Genomic DNA, 12,607 nt, shown 5'->3' on the forward strand with positions numbered 1-12,607 from the left:
CTACAGCGACGACATGTGGTCGTTGTAGGTCCGTCGACCGCTCCATCTACAGCGACGCCATGTCGTCGCTGAAGAGTACGTGGGTTTATATGCCTTCAGCGACGACATGACGTCGCTGTAGTGTCACGAAAACTCAGATTTTCATGTTCAGCGTTCACCTTACAGCGACGACATGTCGTCGCTGTAGGTATACAATTTTTTACAAAAATATATATTTAATTAATTATATTGATTAAAATTTATTAAATAAAATATTAAATATTAATTAATTAAATAAATAAAACCAACTTATTTAATTAAATAATAAAACTAATTTATTAATTAAATAATAAAACCAATTTAACAATATCCATAGTCTCCAAAATGTAAGATAGCAAAACATAAGTAGTATTGTCTCTAAAATAAAATAAAAACAACACAAAATATTAATAATTTAAAAATGGTAATATAATAAAATTAAATGTCATCAAAATCAATTCCAAAGTCATTATCGTCAGGTCGTTGTGGTGGTTTTGGTGGTGGTTGTGGTGGTTGTGGCTACTGTGGTTGAAAGCTTGCCATCATGGACTGTATCATGTTCATGTCCAAGTTGGCAGGCTGAAATTGTGGAGCTTGGATATTTGAATTTGTTGCTTGCAAAAATTGTTGCATTTGCTGGAAGTTGTTGTTCTGGGTCATAAGGGCTTGATTGAAGTGTTGAATCATGGACTGGAAAGCCTCAGGTGGTATCGTGGACGGAAACGGTGATGCCTCTGATAGTGAAGCTCCTGCCCTTATATGTTCCTGGCTCCAGGCCGCGTATTTTACACTGGAATCGCGGCCCCCAGGGGCGAAACAGCTCCGTTCATGCCTAGTCGGAGCTCGACACTTCAGTGTGTCCAACGAACTAAGGCCATGGAGGGCCAAGATATCAGTTATTTGGTCGCTGGTGGTAACCGAGCTCTGGTAGAACTCGGCTTCAAACATCTCCCTCCTAGGCTGCGAAGACGAAGGCTCCGCCATTAAGGAAAACTGGAGTTCCCCTGGTTGGTATGCAACCGTGACTTTTAACGCAGGGTCGAGGGGAACTGGCCTAGGTCCCGGGTTGGGCTCCGGATAGATGGCTTCCCGAAGAACTCTTCTCTTCTTTTCAATAACCTCGTCTATCTGGCGACGATAGTGGGCTCGAATGTCTTCTTGCTCGCGTGCGATCTCGTATTCTTTAATCCGACGTTGGTTCCGGGCAAAGACCGATTCCGGGCTCGGAGATTTGGGCTCGTAAGGGATTGCTCGTAATGAACCCCACCGTTTTTCCAGATTCTGTGACATCTAACGAGAAAGAAAAAATGGTGAGGGCCATGCATGCAAGAATCACGAGCTCGATGGGAAGAACTCGAAGATTTAAGGACAAGAAACTAAGTATTAAGACCCTTACTAAAGAGTCAGAGCGTGTGTTCCACAGGAAAGAAAAGGAGCGTGGATGATTTTTTGAAAATCCCGAAATTCAAGGGAAAGAAAGGTGGCGGTTAGCCAGGAAAGGGCATTTTTGGGTTTCGTGCAACTGTCAAGAACAAGGGTTTTTACCCGAAAACTTAGTATACAAGAAATATGGCCTAAAATTTTCAAAACCCAGAAATTTGAGACTTCGTTCAAACGACAAAAATGGGTACAAACCAGAGACGAACATCCAAAATGAAAATCTAGAAGGCATAAAAGCCCATTGGTTCAAAACTTCCTATCGTATCATTCTAAGAACGTAGACTAGCATACACAACAAGAACAGTATGGGTAAAAAGCTGAAAACAAAAATGGCATACTTACACAGTGATGGTGATTGTAGCGAAATCGTCGATTGGAGGAGAGGTTGCAAGAAAGAACTCACTGACTCGAACAGACCATGATTTCTTTGTTTCTTGGGTCGAGAAAACATGCACGGGACGGAAGCTTCTTGAGAAAGTCTCTGGTTTTCTTGTTTTTCTTTTTCTTTCTGGTTACGATGAACAAACGTAAAGAAGAAGACGAAGAGGGGGTCTTGTATAAATAGGTGGGAAAATGGAATTAATCAGGAGCGTCGAATGGAATTTTCACTAGATCAAACGGATGGGGATCAATGACAAGATGGCGCCGAAAAGTTGTCAGACGGACGATCGTGGGCGTGTTCCCAAGGTACTCAAGTACCTAAAGTAAGCAATACCCATCTGGCACGTGTCCGTTTTCAAGAGCGTATGACGGTACGGTTCCCAGAGAAAGTAGTTCAAAAGTTTCCTTCTCTTAGGATTCGAACAAATACTTTTGAGGGGGCAAGATGTTATACCCAGATTTCGAGCCATAGTAAGTATGACCTCGAAAGCTGAGTTCGCATTAAATGATCTCGTGAGGGTTAGGGTAAGCTCTAGGATGGTAAATCGAGCATGCAAAGTATGATATATGATCTCGAATGCGATGACCTTGAAATGATCCCGATCTCGAAAGGTAGCTCCGAGAACACCTTCATCTTCAGGAACTTCGGAGCATGGGTCTTGAGCTCGATGTACTACCTCGAAAGCAATGTTAGCTCGGGAGATGTCAGTGGCTCGCACAATGACATGAAACCTGAGATGCTGAAGCCTTGGAGATACGCTATAACCACCTTGAATATCTACAAGTATTGTAGACATGAGATGTAATCCTCATTTATTGATGTAAATCCCCAAGAATCGTGGGATATTATTTAGTTAGTTATGCATTCCCTGGTCTTCAGGGACGTTTCCTTTTTTATCTGATTAAAGGCATTTAAAGCCATTTATTTTTATTCACAAAAGAGTAACTACCCAAAATATGTGGGATAGTATTCTGCATCCTTCTCTATAAATAGAGAAGCCATGCACCATTGTAATGGACCGAAATTCTGATCCTTGAGAGAAAACTTTGGAGAATTCATGCTAAAGAATTGTTCAGAGATAATCTTAAGATTAATAACAGAGACTCGTGGACTAGGCAGAATTAACTGCTGAACCACGTAAAAAAATCGTGTGTTTGATTTGTTTGTTCCGTTTGGCCATCGTCATCCATTGTTTTTGTGCTCTTCTTTTATCTGTTGACGAAAAACGGCGTCAATAGTTATTAATTTCTTTGATAATTATCAAATTATTATTTTAATTTTCACTTTTTATTTTTTCAAAAATAACAATAAAGTTTTATAATTGTAAAATTATTTTTTTAATTTCCAATTTATGATTTTTTTTATAAATTTTTATTAGTTGCTTTAAAATTAATTAAAAAATTTAATCACACTAACTTTAAAATTACTTTGTAATGTTTAATATTTCTAAATCTACTAAAATTTCGGCAGCATAACGGTTGTAATCTAACCTATCCCAAAATTTAAAATATGCATAAAAACTACAAAACCAGTCCCAGAACATACATATACTAATTATAAACATCTAATTATATTAATATAACCTACCATACAATTTTAAAATACAATTCACATTCACATTTATATAAATAAACGTATTCAACTAATATCTAACATAACATTTAATTAAATTAAATTAAAATAACATATTCAACACTATATATCTAAAATAACAAATTACACAACTAACATATTAACATTTAATTACATTAACATATTCAATATTATCTATAAATCCTAATTACACAATTATAATCAAATTAACAAACATACAAATCTGAAATGAAAAAATAAATTAACACTATCTAGAATAACTAATTACACAATTTGAAAACATAAATTTACATTTTATCAATACATTAATCAATCACAAAAAAAAACCAATACAAAATTTAAAAACAATACCTAAGGGCTCGAGTTGGGGAGTTATCCAAAGGCAAGAGCTCGGGCTCGGGCTCCAATGGAATCTGAAAAAAAACAAAAACAAAAAACAAAAACCCATATATCAAATACAACAAATATATTAAAAAAAAACTACAATTTTAAGGGCACAATAGAAAGAGTATGGTATGAATTCATGAAATTCACGAAAAAATGGCAAAAAAATGGGTTGGGGAGGCATCCTACTGTGGTGTGCAGCGGTTTGAGGCGGAGGAGAAGCTCTAGTTTTTTCAGAGTGTTTGCAGAAAATGAAGAAAAAGGCTCGGGTAGGAGGATTTATGTCTTGATCCTATAGCGACGACATGTCTTCGCTATAGGAAATAAGAACGTCATCGTTGATATCAAACGGCGAGACCCTACAACGACGACAATAGTACACGAATACTCCCGTGTGCTATTTTGCACTCTACTGCGATGACATGTCGTCGCTGTAGGTAGTTGATGGACCCAAAACAGGTATGTTTTAAATATTTATACTCGCAAGCGCACGAATCGTATTTATAGAATAGTTTTCGTGTAAGCACGAGGTCGAACCCAAAGGAGTTGTCTAAAATAAAAAAGAAAACTATTTTAAATCAAAAGTAATAAATTCTAACCTAGTTCCAAAGATTGATGGGATTTTTGTATAATAAAAATAAAATATAAGATACTAATAAAGAAATTAAAGACAATATATATAACATAAATTAATAATAAAAATGAAGATGGTAAAATAAGATTATTAAGGATTAGAATCCACAAAATATAAGTTCAATAATATTTATAAGTACATTGATTCCCAAGTTTTAGTGATAGTTAAAATAAATCAAATTATCATTTTCTAAATAAATTTATAATTTTAAGCACAAATTATTTCTAAAAAGATAGGATTTTTCTTCACTTTTCAAAGTTATAATTTCAAAGCATTTAGTGTAAATCAATCTAATGAAATAACAAATAAATCAATGAACATTATTTATAAGGCAAAACATAATATTTTTGTTCTAAGCATGGATGTGTACAATTTAATGACACATCTTACACAAAGAATATTATGTATTTGCACTAATGAAGAACAAAGTTTAAATATGTGCTAACAATCCAAAATACATGATATTTAAGATGAAAGAAGATATTTGAAGAAGAAAATTCCATAAACTTTATTGCACAAAATGGGAAATCAACATACAAAATAAATACTATCTAGTTACATAATGTTTCATCATCACCTTAATAATCTTAAAAAGATTAGAAACACATAACTAGAATAGCAAATACAAACTAAAAATTACAAACATAAATAGGAAAATTTGAAGGAAAAACCCCCAAATTTTTCCTCTAAAAATACATAGAAAAAAATAAAAAGAAGAAGAAGATGAAGAGAGTTGAGAGGTTTTGAATGTGTAGAAACTTTGTGTAGAGTAACCTCCCCTAAAATATGACACCCTAAATGGTCTTGACATACCATATTTATAGCCAAAATAGGATTATTAAAATAATCAATTTAAAATAATTAAATTGATTAAATTAATTTAATTAATTATAATATGGCAAATAGGGGTAAATTATAGGGTATAATAATTATGTTTTGGGGTAAAATGTGTATAAAGTGGGGTAAAATGTTGGCATTTTTGGCAATTGTGGGACAAGAGAACATTAGCATTTGTTGGGCTCAAGATAAATTGGGAAAATAAGCTTGATGGCAGGTGGACTGTGCTGGGCCGAAGGCTGCAGGCGTGTGGGAAGGTGGCAGCTGCAGGCGTGAGGTTGTTGGCTGCTTTGGTGACTGGGCCGAAAGCCCATGGTGAAGCAAGTTGATGGCTGGTCGTGGATTGAAGCTCCTGGAGATAAGGGAAGCTGCTGAATGTTTGGTGTTGTGGCAGGTGGTATTTGGAGGAGTTGTTGGGCTTGGGCCATGGCTTCTTTGGTGGAGAAGCTTCGTGGGCTTGGCGTTTGGGCCTTTGCAACTTGATCCATGGCATTTTTAAAAATGCCATTTTCCTTTCTTTCTTTTTCCTTACTTTTCAATAGCATAAATTTCCTATAAAATAAATATAAATTAAATCAAATTCAAATATTTTCAATTATAAAATAAATCAAGCTAATTCTTTGAAAATATTAATTATAACTTAATTTATATTTATCACTTAAGCTCAATAATATAACATTTTTTTACCACAAATGAAACTACAATAATTCAAATAATTAAACTACAATATATTACAACAAAATAACTATAAAAACACACAAAAATATATAAAATCAAAATAAGACAAATAACTTCAAAATTACTTAAAAACTTAATAAATCAATTAAAAACTCAAGAATTAAGCAACAATTAGCACATAAAAAGTGGTAAAATAACTCTATTTTGTAGAGTTATCAGTAGTGAAATTTGACTTAAATTTTTTGGCGATTCACGTTCCCACGTTTTATTTTGGGTCCTATAGCGACGACATGCCGTCGCTGTAGAGTACAAAATAACTGACCAGTGGATTAAATTGAACTCTATAGCCGCTATAGGGAGTGAAAAATAGGCAACCGACCCTTGGCGGTTAAGTTCCGTCCCTATCCTACTGCGACGACATGTCGTCGCTCTAGAATAACATATTTCCCTCCTTTTTTTCCACGATGACTCTACAGCGACGACATGTCGTCGCTATAGAGGTGCAAATATGCAACCAACTCTAGGCGGTTGAGTTCCCTGAGCATCCTACAGCGACGACATGTTGTCACTATAGAAAAACATATTTCCCTCTTTTTTTTTATGAAGACCCTACAGCGACGATATGTCGTCGTAGAGTTAGTTCCTGCCTCGTGTTCCCTCCAAATTCCTGGAACCCTACAGCGAGTCATCGTTGTAGGGTATCAGGAATTTGCAGGGCCTGGTCGTGTGTTGTTGACGACCCTACAACGACGACTATATTATTTTTTTAATAAATTAAGAAAAAAATAATTTTTCGTTGATTTTACCTACATACAGCGACGACTTTGGAGTTGTCGCAATAGATGTTATTGCTATAGAGTATTTTTCTTGTAGTGTTAATACAACATTGATATAGATATATATTTACATGACTACATGACATATATATAAATTACAATAATATTTAAAAAAGAAATTAATAATAGAATAAAATAAGAATAGAAAATTCATAGTGTGGAGTAGTATACATGCATCAACTATTTTTAGTTTCTAATGTAATTAGCAATGTCTTTTTTTTGGTGAATTTGATGAAGAAAAAGAGCTCCCATCACTTGATAAAATATAAATTATTATACAAATTTATAAGATAAAAAAATGATATGTATGACTTTACTATTTTTAAATAAATATGATTTAATTATTTAAATTATCATAAAATATCTTATTTTAATTAATTAATTAATTTTTGTTGATGTTTATTTTAGTTTTTGAATTTATATGCTTAATATAATATTAATATTATAGATGAATTTTAAATTTAAGTTTGTTGCTAGTTTTTTTTTAAAAAAAAATTGTTTCTAGTTGATATTAGATTTTATTATGTTATATGTTTAATATGATATTATTCTAATATATAAAGGTTAAGTTTAAGTTTAATTAAATTTTATTTAAGTTATAAAATATATGATTTTATTATTTTTAAATAATTGTCATGGTAAAATATCTCAAAAATATTATATTTTAATTTCTTTAATTATTTATTTATTTAATTTGATTTAAGTTTAAATCATGTGTAGAATGTACTTATTATATAGAAGAGATATTGTGTTTGTTTAATTAAAAGACAATAATATAATATTGTTTAAATTATTATCATATATAATTTAACTGTAACATTACAAAAACAAAAGTTAAGTCTACATAAATAAACAAAAAAAAAGGGAGTCAGTTACACAGTTTTGCAAAACAAAGTGGAATAATTAACCAAAAGAGAAAATAAAATAAATGGAATAAGTTATCGGCAGTTTGCAAAATAAATAACTAACCAATTACTGTGAAAAAGAAAAAGAAAAAGAAAAATAAAAATATTATTTACAGACTTTCCTTTAATATCACAATCACCATATTTTATTTTTGGATATAGTTAAAAAAAATCAATCAGAAACAAATTTGTAGAGTTTGTTTTGGTAATTTAAAAAAAAAAATTAATTTTTAAAGGTTTTAAATTTGAAAAAAAAAATATTTAAGATAAAAGAGAGTATGTTTTTAAATTTAAAAAAGATATTTTTAAAAAGATTGATATTTATTCAGTTATATAAGTAGAGAAGAAGGTGGTGGTTTGTTGATGTAGAGAGCTAATATACTTTTTCTTTCTGGTAGACTGATTCTTTATTCTTCATTATTATTATGTCTACTGCGGTGGAAGAAGTGGCTACTACGGCAGTGGAAGTGGATCCTTCTGCTGCGAAGCAAAAAGCCATAGATGACTGGCTTCCAATTACGTCTTCCAGGAATGCCAAATGGTGGTATTCGGCTTTTCATAACGTCACCGCCATGGTTGGCGCTGGCGTACTCAGTCTTCCATACGCCATGTCTGAATTAGGATGGTAAGAGTACTGCTTAACCTAACCTAAGACTCTTTTATACACAGATTATTATTATTATAACATTGTATGGTTTCGTTTGTTAATTAGGGGCCCTGGTGTGGCTATCTTAGTGCTTTCATGGGTAATAACCCTCTACACGCTATGGCAAATGGTTGAGATGCACGAGATGGTGCCAGGGAAGAGATTCGACAGATACCACGAACTGGGTCAGCATGCGTTTGGTGAAAAACTGGGGCTTTGGATCGTTGTGCCCCAACAGCTGATCGTGGAGGTCGGCGTCAACATCGTCTACATGGTCACCGGTGGAAAATCCTTGAAGAAATTCCATGACACTATCAGCCCTCACTCCAAAGTTCACATGACCACCACTGAATTCATTGCAATCTTTGCTTGTGCTCACTTGGTTCTCTCCCATCTCCCTAACTTCAACTCCATCACCGTTGTCTCCTTCGCTGCAGCTGTCATGTCCTTAAGGTATATAAATTACCTTTTAGTTACAAAAGGTTACTTGTTACCAATTTCTTTTTGGTAGACTAGTGATATACGTATTTTAATGTTTTTGTCATATATATATATATATATATATATTGTGTGAGTATTTTTCTATGTATGTTTATTTCATCAATTGTCCACTGAAATCTTAATAAGATAAATAATTGTGACTAGAACTAGACTAATGACAGACTAAATATCACCTTTTAGTCACAAAGCTACAAGTAACTTAATTGTGATTAGAAAGTGTTATACTATTTACCATAAATATATCAATATCTATTAATTTATTTTAGTTCCTTGTTTTTTAGAGATATTTTTAAGTTTTTCACTATTTGACAACCAGCTTCTTCAAATTTTTAAAAACAATCTTTTCTAATTAATCGTTCTTTAGCAAAATTCAAATTATTTTTGTATTTTTCATATTGTAAATCTTTCTATTTTTTTCATATTTATGTATATACAGTTACTCGACGATTGCATGGACAAGCTCACTACACAAAGGAGTAAAACCAGACGTGGATTACAGCCTGACAGGATCAAACCTAGGCGTTAAAACCTTCAACTTCTTCTCGGCACTGGGAGATGTGGCCTTTGCTTATGCCGGTCACAACGTGGTGCTTGAGATCCAAGCCACAATCCCTTCCACACCAGAAAATCCTTCCAAAAAACCCATGTGGAGAGGAGTGGTTGTAGCTTACATAGTGGTAGCTCTCTGTTACTTCCCAGTTGCTTTGGTGGGTTACTATGTCTTTGGTAACTCTGTCGATGATAACGTTCTCATCACTCTTGAGAAACCAGCTTGGCTTATTGCAGCAGCCAACATGTTTGTAGTTATACATGTCATTGGAAGCTATCAGGTACATATATATACACATACACATAACCATGCACTATTTTTTGAGATTATTACTATAACACAATTATGTCATAATCATGACACTATTAATCTGTCATGATACAAACCCAATTAAACATAACTAAACCTGTGACATTAAATTATTGTAATTATGTCTACATGATTATTAAATATGTCAACATGATTCTGGTAAAACAAACATTAACACAATACAATTATTAAACGTGTCAAAAACTCAAACGAAAACATGCAAAATGTCATTTTTGAGTCGTGTTAAAAATTATCACTCTACTATATGCAATATTGCGTCCGTTCTTAACAAAATATTACACAAATCATATTGCATATTATTTGAAGAGACTACACTCTTAATAATTTTATTTTTTTAGTCACTTTACACAATGATCAATTTTTTATATTTATAATTACTTAATAAATGTATGACTTTGCAAATTAATATAAAAAAAATTGTCTATTTTCACCCATCATATATATCATACTTTTTTGTTTGTTTGTTTGGATTATGCTGATTAATTTATAATATTCTCTCTCTTTTTCTCTATATAGATATATGCAATGCCAGTGTTTGATATGATCGAAACCTTGTTGGTGAAGAAGATGAACTTCACACCTAGTTTCAGGCTTCGATTTGTTACTCGCACCTCCTATGTTTGTGAGTATATAGTGTTTTTATTATTATATATATTTCTATACATATATAAAGTTTCAAATTACATATAGAGTTATTACTAATTAAACAATAACAAAACAATTACTATTTTTGCAGTACTGACCATGGTGATAGCTATGGCTATTCCTTTCTTTGGTGGCCTCCTTGGATTTTTTGGAGGATTTGTTTTTGCCCCAACAACATACTTTGTAAGCAAATTAACTCATTATTTTGATTTATTAATATTATTAGTTGTCATAATTAATAATATTAATAAACTTAATTAATATGAGTAATATTAATGGATTATGCTAATGTATATATTAATGATTTTTCTTTTCTATTCAGCTTCCCTGCGTTATGTGGCTTGCCATCTACAAACCCAGAAAGTACAGCTTATCTTGGATTGCAAATTGGGTACATTATACTCTACACTTAGTCTTATATACATACATGCCTACATATATTTCTTTATATATATATATATATAAATTATGTTTTTGATAAAAAAAAATTAATAAATTTAAATTTCATTCATTGTATCTCATCAATTATTGACTACACCGTATATAATTTTTTTTTGTTATTTGTTTAATTATTTGGGTGATTTTTTTTCAGGTTTGCATCGTATTGGGAGTAGCTTTGATGGTTTTAGCACCCATTGGAGCTCTAAGGACGATCATTATGTCGGCCAAGACCTACAAATTCTTCGGTTGAAGTCATAATTTTATATTTGAGAAGTGGACTTAATTACTATGATATTATTATTTTTTAGTAGTTTAGAACTTAGATCCTACCAATTATTTTTTTTTCTCTTTTCTTTGAATTTATATTTTATATTATATAGATTATTTAGTTGGACATCAATTTATTTATTTTTAAACTTTTTTCTTACTAATAATTTTGAAAATATTGTTTATTAATAAGTACTTCTCTTTTATTATTAAGGAGTCTAATAACAAAGTAAATAGTATTTGACATGTACTTTCTCAAGAAAACAAACAGATATATAGTTTGAATTATATCACTTTGACTAAAAATACTAGATTTTTCCCCCTAATAATTTAAGGAATATCAAGCTCATTAGTGTTGTGAAATTAATCACCTCAGCAAGAACAGAATCCAACCAGAACAAAAACAGCAGTAATCAATATGAATCAAGTATAAAACTAAAACAGAAAAATAAAGAATAAAACAAATGAAATGAAACCGTAAATCAACAAACACAAATTACGTGGTTCAGTACCTTGTTGCCAAGACAGCCACTAAGGTTCCAAACCAGTAATGTACAATCACCAATCAACAAAGGAGTCTTGCTCCTCATCTCACTTGGGTACATAAAAACACTTTCTCTAAGTATTGCTTTTACAACACAAAACTATTTATAGGCATAAAACAAGTCTGATTATTTCAGCTAGGTTCCTAACCAACTTAACAGTCATAGCTGATGTGTCTTCCACGTGAGATACAGCTTAAGTGATTGAACCAATCACAACAATCATACACATGATTGTTGTGATTGGTTCAATCACTTAAGGATCTTTAAAAAAATACTTTGTGGCTGCTTTGGCTAGCCTCCGAAGAGGCACTTAGTTCTTGAGTATGTTCAGTAAGTTTAAGTTCAAGCAATGCCTAAACTTTGCTTGAGTGACGTGTTTGGTCATCAGATCAGCTGGATTGTCTTGTGTCCTAATTTTCTGAGCTTGAACTTCATTTCTTGAAATCACATCTCGGATGAAATGGAGTTTGATGTCAATGTGTTTTGATCTCTCATGAAACATGAGATTTTTCATGAGATGTAATGCACTTTGATTGTCACAGAATTAAGTTGTGTCATCTGATTTTAAGCCTAGCTCACTTGTAAAACCTCTTAATTTACCAGATTGCTTCTTTAATTATTTCTGTAGCTGCCATGTACTCTGCCTCAGTTGATGATGGAGCCACTACCTTCTGAAGATTTGTCTTCCAACTTACACATCCACCTAGGACTGTAAAAGCATAACCAGTAAGTGATCTTCTAGTGTCAATGCAGCCTACATAATCTGAAACTACAAAGCATGTTACTACTCTTTCTGTCTTGTGTCTCTGGTGTACAGAAGTCCCAAGTCTAATGACCCTTTCACATATCTGAGTATCCACTTTAAGGTTTATCAATGGTCAATATCTGGATCTGAAATAAATCTGCTAACCATACTAAGACTATAAGCTAAATCTAGCCTGGTACATACCATTGAATACATTAAACTTCCAACAC

The 12,607-nt window shown here is 32.5% G+C and overlaps 1 protein-coding gene across 1 annotated transcript; it reads left to right on the top strand.

Annotated features, from left to right (window-relative positions):
- The first annotated feature begins 8,264 nt into the window (after positions 1-8,264).
- Positions 8,265-11,278, top strand: LOC133821010 (lysine histidine transporter 2-like). The gene is made up of 7 exons (XM_062253549.1): positions 8,265-8,332; positions 8,420-8,806; positions 9,291-9,684; positions 10,251-10,356; positions 10,471-10,562; positions 10,702-10,770; positions 10,972-11,278. Exons 1-7 carry the CDS (start codon positions 8,280-8,282, stop codon positions 11,068-11,070), a joined length of 1,200 nt encoding a protein of 399 aa, XP_062109533.1. The 5' UTR covers positions 8,265-8,279; the 3' UTR covers positions 11,071-11,278.
- The last annotated feature ends 1,329 nt before the right edge of the window (positions 11,279-12,607 follow it).

Source organism: Humulus lupulus, chromosome 3 (assembly GCF_963169125.1).
Source record: "Humulus lupulus chromosome 3, drHumLupu1.1, whole genome shotgun sequence".
NCBI lineage: Eukaryota > Viridiplantae > Streptophyta > Magnoliopsida > Rosales > Cannabaceae > Humulus > Humulus lupulus.